Source organism: Betta splendens, chromosome 5 (genome assembly GCF_900634795.4).
Source record: "Betta splendens chromosome 5, fBetSpl5.4, whole genome shotgun sequence".
NCBI lineage: Eukaryota > Metazoa > Chordata > Actinopteri > Anabantiformes > Osphronemidae > Betta > Betta splendens.
Window position 1 is genome coordinate 9,671,463 of NC_040885.2, and position 18,422 is coordinate 9,689,884.

The 18,422-nt window shown below is 49.0% G+C and overlaps 1 protein-coding gene across 4 annotated transcripts in view; it reads left to right on the top strand.

Moving 5' to 3' along the window:
• The window catches only part of LOC114856385 (low-density lipoprotein receptor-related protein 1-like), a 69,616-nt gene that overhangs the window by 19,304 nt on the left and 31,890 nt on the right, over window positions 1-18,422 (top strand). For all 4 annotated transcript variants that reach the window (XM_029152294.3, XM_029152295.3, XM_029152297.3 and 1 more), the window contains exons 4-20: window positions 700-819; window positions 1,200-1,328; window positions 1,409-1,672; window positions 5,850-6,012; window positions 6,867-7,089; window positions 8,296-8,485; window positions 8,591-8,734; window positions 11,533-11,769; window positions 11,854-12,034; window positions 12,916-13,138; window positions 13,246-13,435; window positions 14,109-14,240; window positions 14,786-14,926; window positions 15,592-15,717; window positions 15,798-15,914; window positions 16,022-16,102; window positions 16,820-16,987. In XM_029152294.3, coding sequence (XP_029008127.1) covers window positions 700-819; window positions 1,200-1,328; window positions 1,409-1,672; window positions 5,850-6,012; window positions 6,867-7,089; window positions 8,296-8,485; window positions 8,591-8,734; window positions 11,533-11,769; window positions 11,854-12,034; window positions 12,916-13,138; window positions 13,246-13,435; window positions 14,109-14,240; window positions 14,786-14,926; window positions 15,592-15,717; window positions 15,798-15,914; window positions 16,022-16,102; window positions 16,820-16,987 — 2,829 coding nt within the window. The remainder of the gene's footprint in view (window positions 1-699; window positions 820-1,199; window positions 1,329-1,408; window positions 1,673-5,849; window positions 6,013-6,866; window positions 7,090-8,295; window positions 8,486-8,590; window positions 8,735-11,532; window positions 11,770-11,853; window positions 12,035-12,915; window positions 13,139-13,245; window positions 13,436-14,108; window positions 14,241-14,785; window positions 14,927-15,591; window positions 15,718-15,797; window positions 15,915-16,021; window positions 16,103-16,819; window positions 16,988-18,422) is intronic.

Sequence of the window (18,422 nt, forward strand, 5' to 3'; positions counted from 1 at the left end):
AGAAATACAGACGTGAGTGAAGCAAGTCCATGAAGCTGCTGTACGAACAGACATGACTTGTGACAGGACGAGCTGATATAACATTGTACTGTTTCTGTAGAGCTGTCAACAGTGGAACCACACTCAGAACCAGAGGACTCAGATTTAGGGTGCACAGACTCTGGATAGAAGCAGTCAGAACAGACATTAATTACAATTCTTCTTGCCATGTTTTCACATTATAAAAATCTTATATTGTTATATATTATATCCTTTCAATTCCCCTATTGCCTCCAGGAATAGATGATCCAGCCACTGCATCTGCATTTCGTCTTTTTTTAATCTAATGTTTGGTTGACAAGTAACTGAGCGGAGTCTTATTAGTTTAAACCTTCGCCTCGTTTCCCCAGAAGGCGCTGATGCTTTTCATCAACTTGGATGAGCTGTAAATATATTTTGCAGAAGGCTTCATCACCACCTGATACTGTACCTGCAGGCACATCTTAGTGTAGGGCCTCTCTCAAACACTGCAGTGGGATGTGGGATGAATGAAATGCGAGCGCTCACCTTCCGTCCTGTGGGGCGTTGACTGGATTGAGGCTCCTGCTCCGCTCGCGCGATGCTTTCAGCCCCAAACAACAATGACGCCGCGTCTTCTGCCTCCGCCGCGTCCTCTGCCTCCGCCGCGTCCTCACCCTGTCTCCCCACGTTTGTCTTCAGAGCTCATAGGCAACTGCTCGCTCAAGGGATGCCAGGAAAGCTGTGCGGTGACTCTGGCCGGGCCCGCGTGCTACTGCAAAAGTGGTTATGAGATCAACCCCGATGGGAAGACATGCAAAGGTGAGTCGGTCCAAGCACTGGCCGCACACTGACAAACACCCAGATGCACGTCCTTTAGTATTCGCCACATGCTCTGTATAAAATAGGGGGAATTATTCATGATTATGTTGCTGTGTGTGTTTACGTTTCATCCCTAGCAACACAAGCAGCAAATGTGTCTGGCTGCGTCTAAAATATACTTGTTATGCTGCACAAACAGCAAACAATAAGCGGCGGTGGCTCCACGTCGCTTCAGACGCTGACGCAGCTGCCGCACATCCGACGCAGAGTTGAAGTTAATCTGCCACGGAATAGTCAGAGTGTGGCTTTTATGAACCATCTGTGGCTTCGTTTTGCATTCGAGCCGAGTTAACGGCCATCTGTCGCCCCCCGTGGTTCAGATTTCGACGAGTGCAGCGTGTACGGGACCTGCAGCCAGACCTGCGCCAACACCGAGGGCTCCTACGCGTGCTCCTGCGTGGAGGGCTACCTGTCCCAGCCCGACAACCGCTCCTGCAAGGCCAAGAACGGTGAGTGCTCCGCCGCTCGCCGCTAGCGCCCCGCTAGCGCCCCGCTAGCGCCCCGCTGACGCCCCGCGATGCTTCCCCAGTGCCCGTGGACCGCATGCCCGTGCTGCTGATCGCCAACTCGCAGAACATCCAGGCCACGTCGCTCAGCGGCACCACGGTGAGCAGCCTGCTGTCCACCAGCACCAAGCAGACCACGGCCATGGACTTCGTCTACGCCCTGGAGACGGTGTGCTGGATCCACGTGGGCGACACGCCCGCGTCCACGCACCTGAAGTGCGCCAAGATCCCCAACCTGAAGGGCTTCACGGACGAGAGGGTGATCAACTTCACGCTGGGCCTGCACCGTGAGTCACACGCCGTCTACACGCACACACACTAGAACACAACTCACTGCTCACTGTTTACCGTGCGTGTTGTGTGAATGTGATGTCACTGTGCCCCGGTGTGTGTGATGAAAGGAGTAAATGCAGATCCAGCGCTGCCGGTCCAGCATAAAAGCGGAGCCGGAGGCACAGCGGGCGTCTCTCTCCTCCATTACTGCTGCTCCTGAAATTGAATGCGGTTGGAATCGGCCATCGATCCCCCAGCGTTTCAGGTCGCCCTGAATCACCTGTGCTTTTAGTTTGTGTCCCGCGATATGTGTCGGCGTAGACGCCGGCTCAGGACTGAACCCAGTGACTCATAGATATTGTGGCCGCCGTGTTTTCGCGCCGTCGCTCTCGTCTTCTTTTAGAAAACAGTGACAAAGAGTGAAACTGAAAGCGAAGTGCTGGGTGATTCGAGGAGCCTAATTGAAGGCAGATGTTCAGCCTGCACATCCACCCCCCCCTTCCTCTGCTTCAGGCCCGTGTTCCTGGGTTTTGTGTCGCGGCCTGGCTTTAAGGCATCTTGTCCTCAGTGCGTCGGAGGAAAAGCAGCCACTGAAACAACAACGCCCAAAGGGTTGTGTCTTCGTACTATCATTGACAGATGGTTTATGCTTGAACAATCTGCACTGTCATCCTCATCTACAAATATTAATTAAAGACTTTCCCTTGAGCCAAAACTAAATTAATTATTGTTACATTTCCTGCTTGTCGTTCCCTCGTTAACCCTTTAATTCTCCATCTGTGCTCTCAGACTCAGGGAAATGCAGGAATCCTGCATGTGTCCTCTTTTACGCCTCTGCTTTATGTCTTTGACTGAAGCAATAAAATGACAGAAACTACTTTGTCAGTGTGGACAATCAAAGAAAGGGAAAGGCCGGATGATGAGGCAGAATCGGGTAGCTCCGGCTTCCACATGCGCTCACAGTGCGGTGTAGCTGTCACTTGTGAATAGGTCCTTTTCAAAGCAGACGATATCGGACTAGCTCCGAAAATTGCATACGAGACATTTTGGCCTCTGTCGCAGAACAGGACAGTCAAGTGTGACACACTGTGTTATGAGTCCTACAGTTGTCACACACACACACACACACACACACACACACACACACACACACTGCTGGTGTGTGTGTGTGACAGACGAGGAGGCGCAGGTTTGTGGGAGGAGCCAGCAGCCGCCGGTGGCTGCAGGGGTGATGGTACAGGAAATGATGCGCCTGTGGTCAGAGTGACTCATGACCTTAGTATGATCCAGATGTTTCTTCAATTTTCCTTTTTCTTTGTGTCTTTTGCTTGCTTTTCCCAAACATTCCTGATACGTTTGCCAGCGTCTGTTCATCATTAATTATATTTGTCAAAAACACACGAAAGCTCCATGTGGTGATAATTATTCATGTTTGCTCAGTCCTGAGCATTTAAAATGAACATTTACAGTAAATACACATTTACATTCATTCATACTAAACCTGTTAGAGGCTAATGTTTATCAACAAACGCTACTATAAACACAAAAACATGTTTTATGACTAAATCAACAAACACGTCATGTCATATTAATCTATTCAATATTTGTTGGTTTTTAATTACTTTGTTGGATTCTGCCTCCAAGCTTCTACTGTAATTAGCATTTTCTTAAAACCGTCCTTATCTTTTATTTATAACAAACAGCATTTCCTCAATTAGCTGTTCTTTTCAGCCACCCAATCTTTTTTTTCAAGCTGCACTGAACGTGGCTTAAAATGTTAAAACATCTGGTGAGTAAACAGGGTCCCGCGTAATCAACAGAATGTGTTTATGTAACGTAGACGTACAGCACGGGCGCTGGCGGCTCTCCCTGGAGGAAGCCTGAAAATGGAAAGGAGATGGATTTACGTTTGTGCACCGCAGGACAGATCCCAGAGCTGCTGCTAAGCCTCCCTATGCTGCTCGCGGGGTGAAAGCCTCGGTACCTGCTCCCCCTGCGCCGCTCAGCGCAGACACTGGCCTGAAAGCTCCTTAAGAGGTCATGTGCTATTAAAAAGCCGGCCAGTCAGCACGTTTTTAAATCTCCTCTCCATTCAACGCCGTTTGTGGCTCTAAACCTTCCACTCTCTGCTCCTTCTCCTCAAGCTTGGAATATGAAATCCAGTTCAGACCGTAGTCCGTGCCATTCTCTCTCTCTCCCCTCGTCCTGTGGCTGTTGATATCACTGTGCTTCTAACCACTTGAATTGAATGATTTGAATTTGTTTTGCTTTTTGCCGTTCTTCTCCTGCCTGACGCTTTCACCAGATGCATTAGTGCAGGAGGAGTTGGAGGGGGGGGGCGTGCCTAAAGTTTCCACTGTAAAAGTGATAGTTCGGCGCTATCAAACCACTTTAGGCCTATTAAAAGTAATTTCACTCTATTGGTGCCTGTGTTGCCTCAGTTTTGCTCTGTGGTACTTAACATGCTGTGCATCCTCATGTCTCTGTCCTTCAGCAAAAATTAGACGGACGAGAGAGAATAAAGTAGGAAACACGTTGTTTAGAGAGGTGTGAAACTCTGAAGGCCGCCGCCTGGCTTCCTTCAATCACAGAGCTGTTTTTATAGCGTATGTTCAGACAGTCAGAGCTGCAGTTAATGAATCCAGACGGCTTTTCCACCTCTGGGAAGCAGACAAGGCGAGGGGAGAGGGACGAATGGGAGGAGATAGAAATGTCTCCAGCTTTGCTTGAGTCGTGTTCAGCAGAAGTGTAGGAAAATGGAGGTGTCGAAGGCCAGGAGATGACTTTTCCCTTGTTTTCAGCAGGCTTTTGGAATGTTGCACAATCACTGTTGTCTTTAAACCTGTTTTTAACTCCTTTGCTCAGTCAGTGAGCCTGTGTGCGGCAGAGCAGCTGGGATGGTTTAAACAGAGAAATCTGTGTTAAGAATTAAAAGCACCTTTGGGAATTCGACCCCTGATTCTCATAAACCTCAGAAATGCTGCAGCACAATGGCCAAGTTTCCCTAGTGGAAGTCAGGCCTCACTCTCACTTTTTCTTCCTCTCCTCTTTGTCCCCTTGCTTTTTCCCTGTATCTGTTTTCCACTTTCACGCAAACCAGGAATATTTGAGCGCGTTCCACTTCCCTCCCCTCGCTAGTCAGCCTCCTCAGAAAAATGTGTCTGTTTTTCTGAACACAAGGTTCCTCTGGAATCTGGGAGATTACGCTAAGTCAGATTTACTGGTCCACATTTACACTGCTCTCCTATACAGAGGAATCTGCTGCGTCATTTCCACAGCTTGCTTTCTTCATGGTGAACCATCCTCCAGTCAAAACCATGTGTGATGGTTTTGGTAGAGACCCATCACACCAATTGGATCCCGACTCTTGGCACAGCTCCCTGTGCTCCAGGACCCCTGCGGCCTGACTCTAGGCCTTGGTGCACTGTGTGTGTGTGTTCATAGCAGCTGTGAAAACAGACATGTGGTTTCTGAAGCCCTCCTCTCCTTTCTCTGCAGCTCACACACAGATGTGCTAGTTCTCCAAAAAGGGTTATTGCAGGTTTATTAGCAAGATATGCTTAAAGCCTCAGACATCCCCATGATGCTGGTGGAATGATGTCTTCATCTTATTGTTACACGTTGTGTCTGGATGTATATACTTTGATTTGTAGTGTTTAATGTGCTCTGAGGAACTGAGGGAAGTAAAATAACAGCTAATAATAAGGCGTCATATTGGACCTTTAAGATCCTTCGCGTCTCCTTCCCGTCAGCTTCAACAATAGCTTTCTGTCTCTGATCCCTGGCTCAGGCTCCGTGTGGCTGAGCTGTTTGAAGAAAGGAAGGATGAGGAGGGAATGAGAAAACCAGGGAGAGGGCTGTATTAATGTCTGGTGTTATTCTTTTTCCCTCACTCGCTCCCTATGTGGTCCTGCAGGGTATTCCAGTTCACCCTTCTCCAGCTCCGTCTGTGCTGAGCGTTGCACAGTACTGTACCTGTGAAGCCGGCGTAAAAGCGATCATATGGGGACTACCCAACCTGCCAGCCTGACTGTGTGTGATGTTGTATGCGAGTGGTTGAGTGTATCTGCCTAAAGCGGCCATGCTGACTAATTCGTCACATGACTATGAGTCAAACCCCTCACACATCTGCTGCAGATAACGGCACTCAGCTCCTGCGTCCTGCCTTTCACCCCTCTTTCGTCCATCCAGATGTGGAGCAGCTGGCCATCGACTGGCTCACCGGAAACTTCTACTTCGTGGACGACGTGGACGACAGGATCTTCGTGTGCGACAAGGACGGAGAGACATGTGTCACCCTGCTGGACCAGGAGCTGTACAACCCCAAGGGCATCGCCCTGGACCCCACCATGGGGTCAGTCTGGTTCTCCTCTACCCCACACAAACACAAGCAAATGCACAGGAAAGGGATTGACCCACACATGTCCTGTGTTTGTTTGGCCTCCTTTGCTTCTACGTGCAGCATTTCTATCCTGCACAGTTGACTCATTGACTGCGGCTCTTTGTTGGAGTCTCTACAGCGTTATTAGAGCGGGAACACAACAATAACAGAAAAAAATAGCATTGGAAATGTTTCTAGTGGTGGTAAATGAAACCGCAGTCTTTTTCCAGAACACTGGTTTTCTACAAAAATAAGTAACGTGGCCAAAAAGCAGCATGGGTGCAAATTTGCTGGTCTTTATCTTCACTGCAATTATATTGTTATGAGAAGATTCAGTGAAGTTGGATTTTTATAAGCAGCATAATCATGTGTCATAAATGAACATGAAAATGAACTGGTTTCTCAACAGTAATTTGTGCGGTTCAGTGTTTCAGCGTGTTTACGAGGGCCATGAGCGTGGTTTGCATTCTGATGATGCAAATAAGTTACAGTATTCGTTTTGGCAGCAGCGAGAACCTGAAATAATGACGGCTGAGACTCGTCGTGTTAGCTTCTAAATTGGGTCTCCGTCGGGAACGCGTTCCTTCACAGTCTGCCGTCCTATAAAAACAGACGTATTCAGAAAGAGACAGAAAATGTAACAAACGGGATCTAACGAGACGACTTCAGGCGCAGCCTCGTCCGAAAGTATTGGAACAGGAAGGGAAGTCAGTTTGATTTGTTGTCATTTAGGTCAAGCAGTTTTGCTACTTTTCGTCTTTGCCTCATTATTCAGAGCCAGATGTGCGCTCCTCCCTCTCTCAAGCTGTGATCCTTCGATTCCTCAGGAAGGTGTTCTTCACCGACTACGGAACGTTTCCCAAGGTGGAGCGCTGCGACATGGACGGGCAGAACCGAACGAAGCTGGTGGACAATAAGATCGTGTTCCCCCACGGCATCACGCTGGACCTGGTCAGCAGGCTGGTGTACTGGGCCGACGCCTACCTGGACTACATAGAGGTGGTGGACTACGAGGGCAAGAACCGGCACACCATCATTCAAGGCCTGCTGGTGAGGACGGCAGCGTTCGGGTTTCATAATGCTCCAGAGCCTCTAGTGGGCTTTATGTAACACACCTCCAGCTTCCGTGCAACCCTGTGATGTGAGTCACCGGCAGGGAGGAGATGGTGAACGTTTGCCTTTTGGTTAAAGGCCCTGATTAATAGTGTCCAATACTGAGGCTGTTGGTGTTGAAGCACGGTGCCTGTTAAACTTGCTGCCGGGGCTTCGACTGTGATCTGATCAGACGTAATGGCCTTCATTCACTCACTGAGCCTAAGTGTGTGTGTGTGTGTGTGTGTGTGTGTGTATGTGTGTGTGTGTGTGCGTGCGCGTGCGCGTGTGTGCGTGCGCGTGCGTGCGTGCATCCTTTAGGTAAAGGTTAAATCAGAGCATTGTTATTGATGGGCTCCTCTCTAGCGTGTCATGGTCTCTTTAAGCTGGAGAGGAAACCTTTTGTATAAATACATTTCCAAAGTCACCATCACCTGCTCGCTGAGACCCCTCGCTGGATGCTTGCTGCTGGATTTCACACCCACTTGGAGCCTGAGTGTGTAAAAAACACATTTTTTCCTGGTGATCATTGTTAGTCTGCCTTCACAGCGGCGTGTTTGAACAGTGTAATCTGTGCCCATGCGCCGTATCGCTCCATCGGAGCGTCGCCGTCCGGCCGGTGCTATCGCCTCCGTGTTTCTTCATGCCACGCTGCGTCTCTGCTGGGTCTGTCTGCGAGCCCACCGAGCTGCACCGCGGTGCTGTCTCAGGTTATATCCTGCTGCTGACACAGCCTCCCGGGACTCTGAGTCAGTGGCTCGTGTCTGTTCGCTTCAGAAAGTCCTTGCTCTGCTCTCTTTTCTGATGTGTCAAAGCCGGTCTGTCCAATATTTCTGTGCTGGTGGAAGCTGTAGAGACGCTTCCCCACAACTTTATACCCTGGTTGAAGAAGATGCTTGTTTCTCAAGGTGTGCACTTCAAAAAGACTTGGGGAAAAGTATTTAATGTTCTACATCAGTGCAGACGGCTTGTTAAACAGCAGGTAACCATGGCGACGCATTTCTCCCTGCGTCCTATCCTCAAAAGAGAGTTAAACAAACCAGCAGAAAAATACAATTAGAAACAAAACCCAGAGCATTGTTGAAGCTGCACAATAGATCATGGACAAACAAGACCGATCAAATCCTTCATGAAGTCAAACTCGTTTCGCTTGTTCTCCCTCAGATCGAGCACCTGTACGGACTGACCGTGTTCGAAAACTATCTGTATGCCACCAACTCAGAGAACACCAACATGCAGCCTAAGACCAGCGTGATCCGCGTGAACCGCTTCAACAGCACCGACTACCAAGTGGTGACCCGAGTGGACAAAGGAGGAGCGCTGCACGTGTACCACCAGAGACGCCAGCCTCCAGGTACCCGTGGGCCCGGCACACGCTGCCGTGGCAACAAGCACCTTCTTACTGTTGGGTTTATGCTTCTGGCTTTGCGGCGTCATTTTCCACCCTGTCGTTAACCAGTGCGCAGTCACGCGTGCGAGGTGGACCAGCTCGGGAAGCCGGGAGGCTGCTCCGACATCTGTCTGCTGGGGAACGGCCACAAGACCCGGACGTGCCGCTGCCGCTCCGGCTTCAGCCTGGGCAGCGACGGCAAGACCTGCAAGAGTGAGTAGGAAGCTAACCCGGGCTATATAGATGGATCACTTATATGAATGGAGCCATCAGTTATATAGAGAGAACCATCAGTTATATAGACGGAGCCATCAGTTATATAGATTGAACCATCAGTTATATAGATAGAACCATCAGATATATAGATAGAACCATCAGTTATATAGACGGAGCCATCAGTTAAATAGATAGAACCATCAGTTATATAATTAAAACCATCAGTTATGTAGATGGAGCCATGAGGTATATACAGGTAGATAGAACCATCAGTTATATAGATAAAGCCATCAGTTATATAGACATAACCATCAGTTATATAAGTAGAACCATCAGTTATATAGATGGTGCCATTGGTTATATAGACAGAACCATCAGTTATATAAGTAGAACCATCAGTTATATAGATGGAGCCATCAGTTATATAGACGGAGCCATCAGTTAAATAGATAGAACCATCAGTTATATAATTAAAACCATCAGTTATGTAGATGGAGCCATGAGGTATATAGATGAAACCATCAGTTATATAGATGAAACCATCAGTTATATAGACAGAGCCATCAGTTATATAGATTGAACCATCAGTTATATAGATAGAACCATCAGTTATATAAATAAAACCATCAGTTATGTAGATAGAACCATCAGTTATATAAATAAAACCATCAGTTATGTAGATAGAACCATCAGTTATATAAATAAAAACATCAGTTATATAGATGGAGCCATCAGGTATATACAGGTAGATAGAATCATCAGTTATATAGATAAAGCCATCAGTTATATAGACATAACCATCAGTTATATAAGTAGAACCATCAGTTATATAGATGGTGCCATTGGTTATATAGACAGAACCATCAGTTATATAAGTAGAACCATCAGTTATATAGATGGAGCCATCAGTTATATAGACGGAGCCATCAGTTAAATAGATAGATCCATCAGTTATATAATTAAAACCATCAGTTATGTAGATGGAGCCATGAGGTATATAGATGAAACCATCAGTTATATAGATGAAACCATCAGTTATATAGACAGAGCCATCAGTTATATAGATTGAACCATCAGTTATATAGATAGAACCATCAGTTATATAAATACAAACATCAGTTATGTAGATAGAACCATCAGTTATATAAATAAAACCATCAGTTATGTAGATAGAACCATCAGTTATATAAATAAAAACATCAGTTATATAGATGGAGCCATCAGGTATATACAGGTAGATAGAACCATCAGTTATATAGATAAAGCCATCAGTTATATAGACATAACCATCAGTTATATAAGTAGAACCATCAGTTATATAGATGGTGCCATTGGTTATATAGACAGAACCATCAGTTATATAAGTAGAACCATCAGTTATATAGATGGAGCCATCAGTTATATAGACGGAGCCATCAGTTAAATAGATAGAACCATCAGTTATATAATTAAAACCATCAGTTATGTAGATGGAGCCATGAGGTATATAGATGAAACCATCAGTTATATAGATGAAACCATCAGTTATATAGACAGAGCCATCAGTTATATAGATTGAACCATCAGTTATATAGATAGAACCATCAGTTATATAAATAAAACCATCAGTTATGTAGATAGAACCATCAGTTATATAAATAAAACCATCAGTTATGTAGATAGAACCATCAGTTATATAAATAAAAACATCAGTTATATAGATGGAGCCATCAGGTATATACAGGTAGATAGAACCATCAGTTATATAGATAAAGCCATCAGTTATATAGACATAACCATCAGTTATATAAGTAGAACCATCAGTTATATAGATGGTGCCATTGGTTATATAGACAGAACCATCAGTTATATAAGTAGAACCATCAGTTATATAGATGGAGCCATCAGTTACTGTAAATAGACGGAACCATCAGTTATATATTGTAGATGGAACCATCAGTTATATAGACGGAACCATCAGTTATATAGATGGAGCCATCAGTTATATAGATAAAACCATCAGTTATATATTGTACATGGAACCATCAGTTATATAGACAAAACCATCGGTTATATATTGTAGATGGAGCCATCGGTTATATAGACGGAACCATCAGTTATATAAGTAGAACCATCAGTTATATATTGTACATGGAAACATCAGTTATATAGACAAAACCATCGGTTATATATTGTAGATGGAGCCATCAGTTATATAGACGGAACCATCAGTGAGTGGTTTATTTTTACTGGGGAAAACACTGTGATGCAGATTGAGCAGATCCAGAGCTGCTGTGTCCAAGTCCAAGGCCTAGCTGTGAGTACAGTACACACTCAGTGACTCAGCTCTATTGACTTCAAGGTCATGGTTGGATCAGACGTGTGGCTTTTCCTCTGAGCCGTTAAATGCATGGACCAAAACAGGTGATCAGCTTAGTCCTCCTCTGGAGCTCCGCACTGACCTCCGAAGCCGTTTTCTGAGGAGTGGTTTAAAATTCGATCAACCAGTAATAATATGTGTGAATAGTGTGTCCTTGAAAATGACACAGTTGATTAAATGGAAGCTCCTCTCGGGTAAAAACGCTTCATTTTCGTTTGTGGCTTTCGCTGAATTTGCGTGTAGTTGATTTGCTTGATCAATGCATGTGGAAAACACACCAGCCCTGCATCTCTTTGTTGTCCAGTGCAGAGTAAACCTTTAGTTTCCTTGTCGAATAGAATTTCTTAAAAAACACGGGCAGGTGAAGCTTGTTGAATCATTTATGCATGAGTAAGGATCAAATCTGCCTTTTGTTGCTGTTCGCTCTCCACTGCAGGGCCCGAGCATGAGCTCTTCCTGGTCTACGGTAAAGGTCGTCCAGGGGTCATCAGGGGCATGGACATAAATGCCAAAGTGCCGGACGAGTACATGATCCCCATCGAGAACCTGTTGAACCCCAGAGCGCTGGACTTTCACGCCGAGAGCGAGTTCATCTACTTCGCCGACGCCAGCCACTACATCATCGGGCGGCAGAAGATCGACGGGACCGAGAGGGACATCATTCTGAAGGAAGGTGAGCTCATGAGTTACACTGATGTTCGCATTCGGCGCGCGCGGCAGGAGCAGCCGTCTCACCAGCGCTTTGTGCCGGTCTCAGGCATCCACACGGTGGAGGGCATGGCCGTGGACTGGATGGCCAACAACTTGTACTGGACGGACGACGGGCCCAAGAAAACCATCAGCGTGGCGCGTCTGGAAAAGGCTTCACAGACCCGCAAAATACTGATCGAGGGGAAAATGACTCACCCCCGCGCCATCGTAGTGGACCCTCTGAACGGGTAAGAGGCCGATGGACGGTCTTGTTTTTCGCTCCAGACAGGGAGGATAAAGATCCAGCCCGGATAGAGAATGAGCTACAGGTTTTGCTGACTTTGAGGCGGCGGCGCGAGGTAATAACAGGGCGGTCGGTTCCCTGACGGCGGGAGTGAAATCATGCAGCTGCTCTCCTGCACTCTCTCCCGCACTCATATCTGCGCCCGCTCACGCTGCTGCGCTTTCATTTATCCCCTCAGTGCTTTGACTCTTCACCTCTTGCGAGGAGTTTGTCACTGTTTCCGTCAGTCCACCTTTTTAATCCCCCCGAAACAGAGATATTTTTATTGAAACAAACGGCACGTTATGCAGATGACATGATAGAAGCCTATTACACACACAGGCGTATCGTCCTCGCACTCAAACGCCTCTTAATCTCGCGGTGTATGAATGCCTCTTATTGATATGACCTCTGGGGAAACACGTGCTCACAAACATGCATATCCCCCCCCCCTCGGATTACTGGTGACAGGGTGATGTGTGTCCGCACACTTCCCAGGGGAAAGGCACTCGCCTCCACTAATGCCTGCAATCAATCAGGCTCAGCAAAGAAGAAGAAGAAGGAGGCAAAGGAGGAGGAGGAGGGTTTTGCAGAAAGGAAAGGGAGGCAATATGAAACGTTAATGGTGATGCCAGTCATTTTGCCGTGGATGGGGAACGTTTCTAGGTTCGTGCAGACAGTTGGCGGAGATAGTCCAAGCTCACAGGATGAGCTCAGATCACGGGGGATGATGGATGTTTGCATGTTTGGGCCTAGGGTGCTTATGCACCCTAGGCCCAGTGAAAGTCCAAAGTCACTGCCTGCTGCTCCCAGTTCGTCACCGCAGCCTCTCCCCGGCCTCCACAGGTGGATGTACTGGACGGTCTGGGAGGAGGACCACAAGGACAGCAAGCGGGGCAAGATCGAGCGCGCGTGGATGGACGGCTCCAACAGGAGCGTGTTCCTCACCGGCAAACTCGTGCTGTGGCCCAACGGCCTGAGTCTGGACATCCCGCAGGGCATCCTCTACTGGGTGGACGCCTTCTACGACCGCATCGAGATGGTCTACCTGAACACCTCCGAGCGCAAGGTCAGCGCCAGCGTTGGCATCCGGTCACTGTCGCGTCCCAGCGCCTCAGTGGAATCACCGTCTGCTCTCTCTGTTTTCCACATACCTGCACGCTCTCGCATCACCAGACCATGTTTGAGGGCGAGGAGCTGAGCCACGCCTTCGGCCTGTGCCACTACAAGCACTTCCTGTTCTGGAACGAGTACCGCAGCGGCAGCATTTACAAGCTGGACACCACCACCGGCGCCGCCACGTTGCTGCGCGTCGAGCGCCCGCCCATATTCGAGATCCGGATGTACGACGCTCAGCAGCAGCAAGGTATTAGGCAGCTTGTCTGATTTCAGTATACACAAACGTAAAGGCCTTCAAAGCACACGTCACACAAAACACTTAGAATCATGAGTGGACTCAAATTATGGATGAATTAAAGTTCAGGAATGTGATGAATTTTGTTTTAAGGTTTAAATAGGTTTCAGCAGGTTTTAAACAAAACTGAAGTAATCCCTTAACCCCCCCTTTAATAGAGTGACCTCAATACCAGCCACTTGAAAAGGATCAGGGTCAGTGCCATGTGCAGTTTCATGACGCCCGACCTTGAGCTACTCCTTATTGCCAGCTTTTATTACAGCGTGTTTGCTCAGACCTGCCCTCATCGTCACGGGCATTAGAGGAGCTTGGCACCAAGAGATGTTTTGTATTTAATAAATGAAACGGGGAGTTTTATGTCGACTGGTTAACACATTAGCGGATGCTTTGTCCAGAACCTGGAGCCAAACTCGATGTCTACTTGTCGCAGCCTATTTTCAGTATATAATGGGCTTTTTTAATCATTTTAAGTATGGAGAACTTTTTATTATAGAGGATCCCGGGTCAGCGTAACATTTTCTCTCCTGCGCCCACTCGTCCAAAGAGCTCGTGACGAACCAGCATCCCCACTTTATTGAGCCCAGTTTCCCCATTTAAAGTCACACCTTTGCTCCTGCGTGCTCAGCCACAGGCCCTAATGCGTGTCGCGCCAACAACGGCGGCTGCAGCAGCCTGTGCTTGGCCATACCCGGGGGCAGACACTGCGCCTGTGCCGACGACCAAATACTGGACCCGGCCGACAATACCAGCTGCAAAGGTAGGCACAGGATTCACTTTGTGTGTGTGAGACCGAAAAGTATGTGTCACTGCGCTCATTTTCCTCCATTACATAAAGAAAGTCTTATTTCCTCTGTGTTGGACAAGATGAGTCAAAGATGTGTTACTGTGACTGTCTGGGTTTTCTTAGAACTGTCTGTCCTAAAATATATAACACGCACACACACAGACACACACAGACACACACACACACACACACGCACACACACACACACACACACACTTGTTATTCAGTAACACAGTAGGTTTTAAGGTATAAATACTCTCATATTTCAGAGGCGCTGATGCTTTTTGTCGGCAGTACATCTTCATTTGTGTGGTTTCTGGTGAACCCAGCTCCAGCTCCGTGTGGGTGGGGTGCATTTTGACTAATGGCTTTCTAGATTTCACATAATTGCACTTTTCCATAAGGTCTCCGCTTTTCCTCACTCACAATTAATTTAGAAACTGTAGCCTGCTCATTTTTTGTCCTCGGTGACCTCTTTTCCACATTCCCTTCACACGTCTCCCTCTGCTCATCGTCAGCCAACCCGTCCTACGTGCCCCCTCCTCAGTGCCAGCCCGGAGAGTTCGCCTGCAAGAACAACCGCTGCATCCAGGAGCGCTGGAAATGCGACGGAGACAACGACTGCCTGGACAACAGCGACGAGGCTCCAGAGCTGTGTCGTGAGTTACTGCCTGCACGCACGCACACACGCACACAGACAGACACACACACCTCCTCTAGGTACTGAGTCAGATGCAGCAGGTTGAATTTGACGGTCTGATGATGCCACAGAGAACTGAGCGGGTCGACTCTGAATAGTAGGAATGCGTGCTTTTATTCTCTGATGCTGGGCCCATGTGAGTGCACAATACGACTGCGTCTGTGTGTGTTTGCACAGGGAGGAATGTAGTAATGTCTGCGAATTTGTAAAAGCTCTCCCTCCCTCTCTCCCCCTCTCTCTCTCTCTCTCTGCTCGTCCGAGATGTTTCCATTCCAGACAAAACAAAACTCTCGCCAACACCAGAGGTCACCAACCTTTTCCAAGCCACGATCACTTCTCATGTTCAAAGAGCCTGATGCGAGTTAAACCCTGCGCAGCTCTCCTGTGCTTTTATTTTTTTCACCAGCACTCCTCTTGGACACGATTATGACTATTTTATGCGTCGTGAAGTCATAAAGTATGAATCTAAAAAGCCCCAGATCCTCCCAACATCAGCTTCGAGAGCATCTTTTAAAATATGAATGACTTTGATACATGTAATATGTGTAACTAGAAAATATTTCACACCTAATATCAAACCGCCCATCTATTTCTCCCTTCATGGCGTCTCTCGGTTGTCTCCAGACCAGCACACCTGCCCCACAGACAGGTTTAAGTGCAGGAACAACCGCTGCATCCCTCTGCGCTGGCTGTGCGACGGCGACAACGACTGCGGGAACGACGAGGACGAGTCCAACACCACCTGCTCAGGTACGCGGGCGGAAAGGGGGGGAACGCGTCTCCGGCGGGCGCTTTAAATGTGACGCGGGCTCCGCCGTGTTGTGTTGCAGCCCGTACCTGTCCTCCCCACCAGTACTCGTGTGCCAGCGGCCGCTGCATCCCTCTGTCCTGGGTGTGCGACCTGGACGATGACTGTGGCGATCGCTCTGACGAACCCGTGGCCTGCGGTTGGTAGCTTTCTGTGTCCTGTGGGGGTGTTGGGGGGGGGGGGGGGGGGGGGGGGGGGGGGGGGGGGGGGGGTCGCTGGTTTCTCACCCTCTCCTTCTGTCCACAGCTTACCCCACGTGCTTCCCCCTCACCCAGTTCACCTGCAACAACGGCCGGTGCATCAACATTAACTGGCGCTGTGATAATGGTGAGTGTCTCTCCCAGTTCCTCCCAGTTCCTCCCGTGGCCACGTGCTGCCTCCAGCCTCGTACCGGCCCGCACGCTTCCCTTTTTTTGCCACCTCATACGTTTGTGTGTTGTTTGCCCGTTCCTCCCTCTCTGTTGTTGTTGTTGTTGTTGTTGTTTTTGTTGTTGTGTTGTGGTTCGTGTTACGCTCTTCGCCCACTCTGCTGTCTTCCGTTGGTTCTGTCTTTCAGAAAAGGATTGTGGGGACGGCTCTGATGAGTTGAATTGTCCGAACCTGACCGGTTAGTGCATAGATCAACATGCACCTCAAACTGCCATGAAGCTAGGGTAGTGTGGGCTCAGGGAGCGTATGGGGCTGCTTGTCTGCTAACCGAACATGGCCACATGCTGCAGTCTAGGCCTCCATAGACTATGGGATATCAGGGATAAACAATACAGGATATATAGTCTTATTATATGGAGTTAGCTGCTCTGCCCTGCTGCCAAGCTCAAAGTAACAGCTCTGGGTGCATTGCCTCATGGTGCATGGTGTGATCTATGCAGTTTCTGCCATTTCCACTGTGATCTGTCATATTCAGTTTCATTTGTATTCCATGGTTTTGTGTGTCACCCTGCTAATTATAGAAAAAGCCAAAAAGACTCTCAGTACATTGGCATTTTGACGTTCAGTGGGCATCTGAGCAGGTGTTGTGTGACTGTCCGTTCCTTTTCCACCCAGACAACGACTGCGGCGACAACAGCGACGAGGCGGGCTGCAGCCACTCCTGCTCCAGCGCCCAGTTCAAGTGCAACAGTGGCCGCTGCATCCCAGATTACTGGACGTGTGACGGGGACAACGACTGTGGGGACTACAGCGACGAGACCCACGCCAACTGCACCAATCAGGGTCAGTGTGGGGACCTGCAATGTGCACACCTACTGTAGGATGAAGGGGTGGTCATATGGTTGCATATGATCCGAGGTAAAAGCGCAGACAACCTGCCACTGGTTCGTCTGTTCCAGCTGTGGCAGCTGGTTGCTATTATCATGGGTGGGTGGCTGCATTGCTGCGCTCTTCTGTCATTTTTCCTGTGAAGAGCACTCGACGGGAAACCATTGCAAGTATTTCTGTCACGAGTCGCACAGATGAGGACCCACATGCACAGCGACGAGACGTGAGGCAAGGAGATGCGATGAAGGGGTATTTAATTCCAAAAACTCAGGTCACAACGGTAGATAATCCAGACAGACGTGGCGGGCAGGGATAAGACAGGCTCAGAGTAAACGAACAACACAGGATACACGGTTTACAGCGGGACTAGGTCAGCGAACGGGACTACAGCAGGAACACACAAAACACGGCCGGACAGGATCAACGAACTGGGAACAACGGTCACACACAAACACTAGAACGAGGAAACACAAACGACGATCTGGCAAATCATGATAGTGACCGGTGGTGCTTAAATGTCCGGGAAGTAATGATGAATGAAAAACAGGTGCGTGAACTGAAAACCGGAAGTAAGGTTAGCGTGAGTGTGATGGACTGGTAAACCGGAAACTATCAAACTAAAACAGGAAGCGGAAACTGGAACCCAAAACATGATGATGAGACAAAACAACAAAGTGCCTTCAAAATAAAACTAAAAACAGAGCCGGAACCTGACAGTACCCCTCCCTCTAGGGCGTCTTCCACGGCGCCCACGGAAGCCCCCCCCCCGAACCAGGGCGGGCGGAGGGTGGACACAGGAGGAGGGACAAAAACAAGAGTCCACAGAACCAAAATCGAACGTCCATGACAGGGAGAACAGAGTCCAGGAGTTCCTCACGAGGGGGGTGGCAGGAGAGTCCACTCCCGACGGAGATGCTCTGGGGATCCCAGGGTCGCGGCGGACGACGACGGCAGAGGCCCCGCCATCGCCGCGGCAGGCGGGGACTCACCCCAGGCGAACGGCCGTGGCGGTGGCGGAGTCGAGGCGGACGGCGCCGAAGGAGGCAGCGCCATCCAATCAGCAGGCGAAGCCGAGGGCGAGGCCACCAGTCCGGCAGCCGAGACCAGGACGAGGCAGGAACCGATGCAGGTGCGGCCGGAGCCGAGCCGCCAGGAACCGATGCCGGTGCGGCCGGAGCCGAGCCGCCAGGAACCGATGCCGGTGCGGCCGGAGCCGAGCCGCCAGGAACCGATGCAGGTGCGGCCGGAGCCGAGCCGCCAGGAACCGATGCAGGTGCGGCCGGAGCCGGGCCGCCAGGAACAGATGCAGGTGCGGCCGGAGCCGAGCCGCCAGGAACAGATGCAGGTGCGGCCGGAGCCGAGCCGCCAGGAACAGATGCAGGTGCGGCCA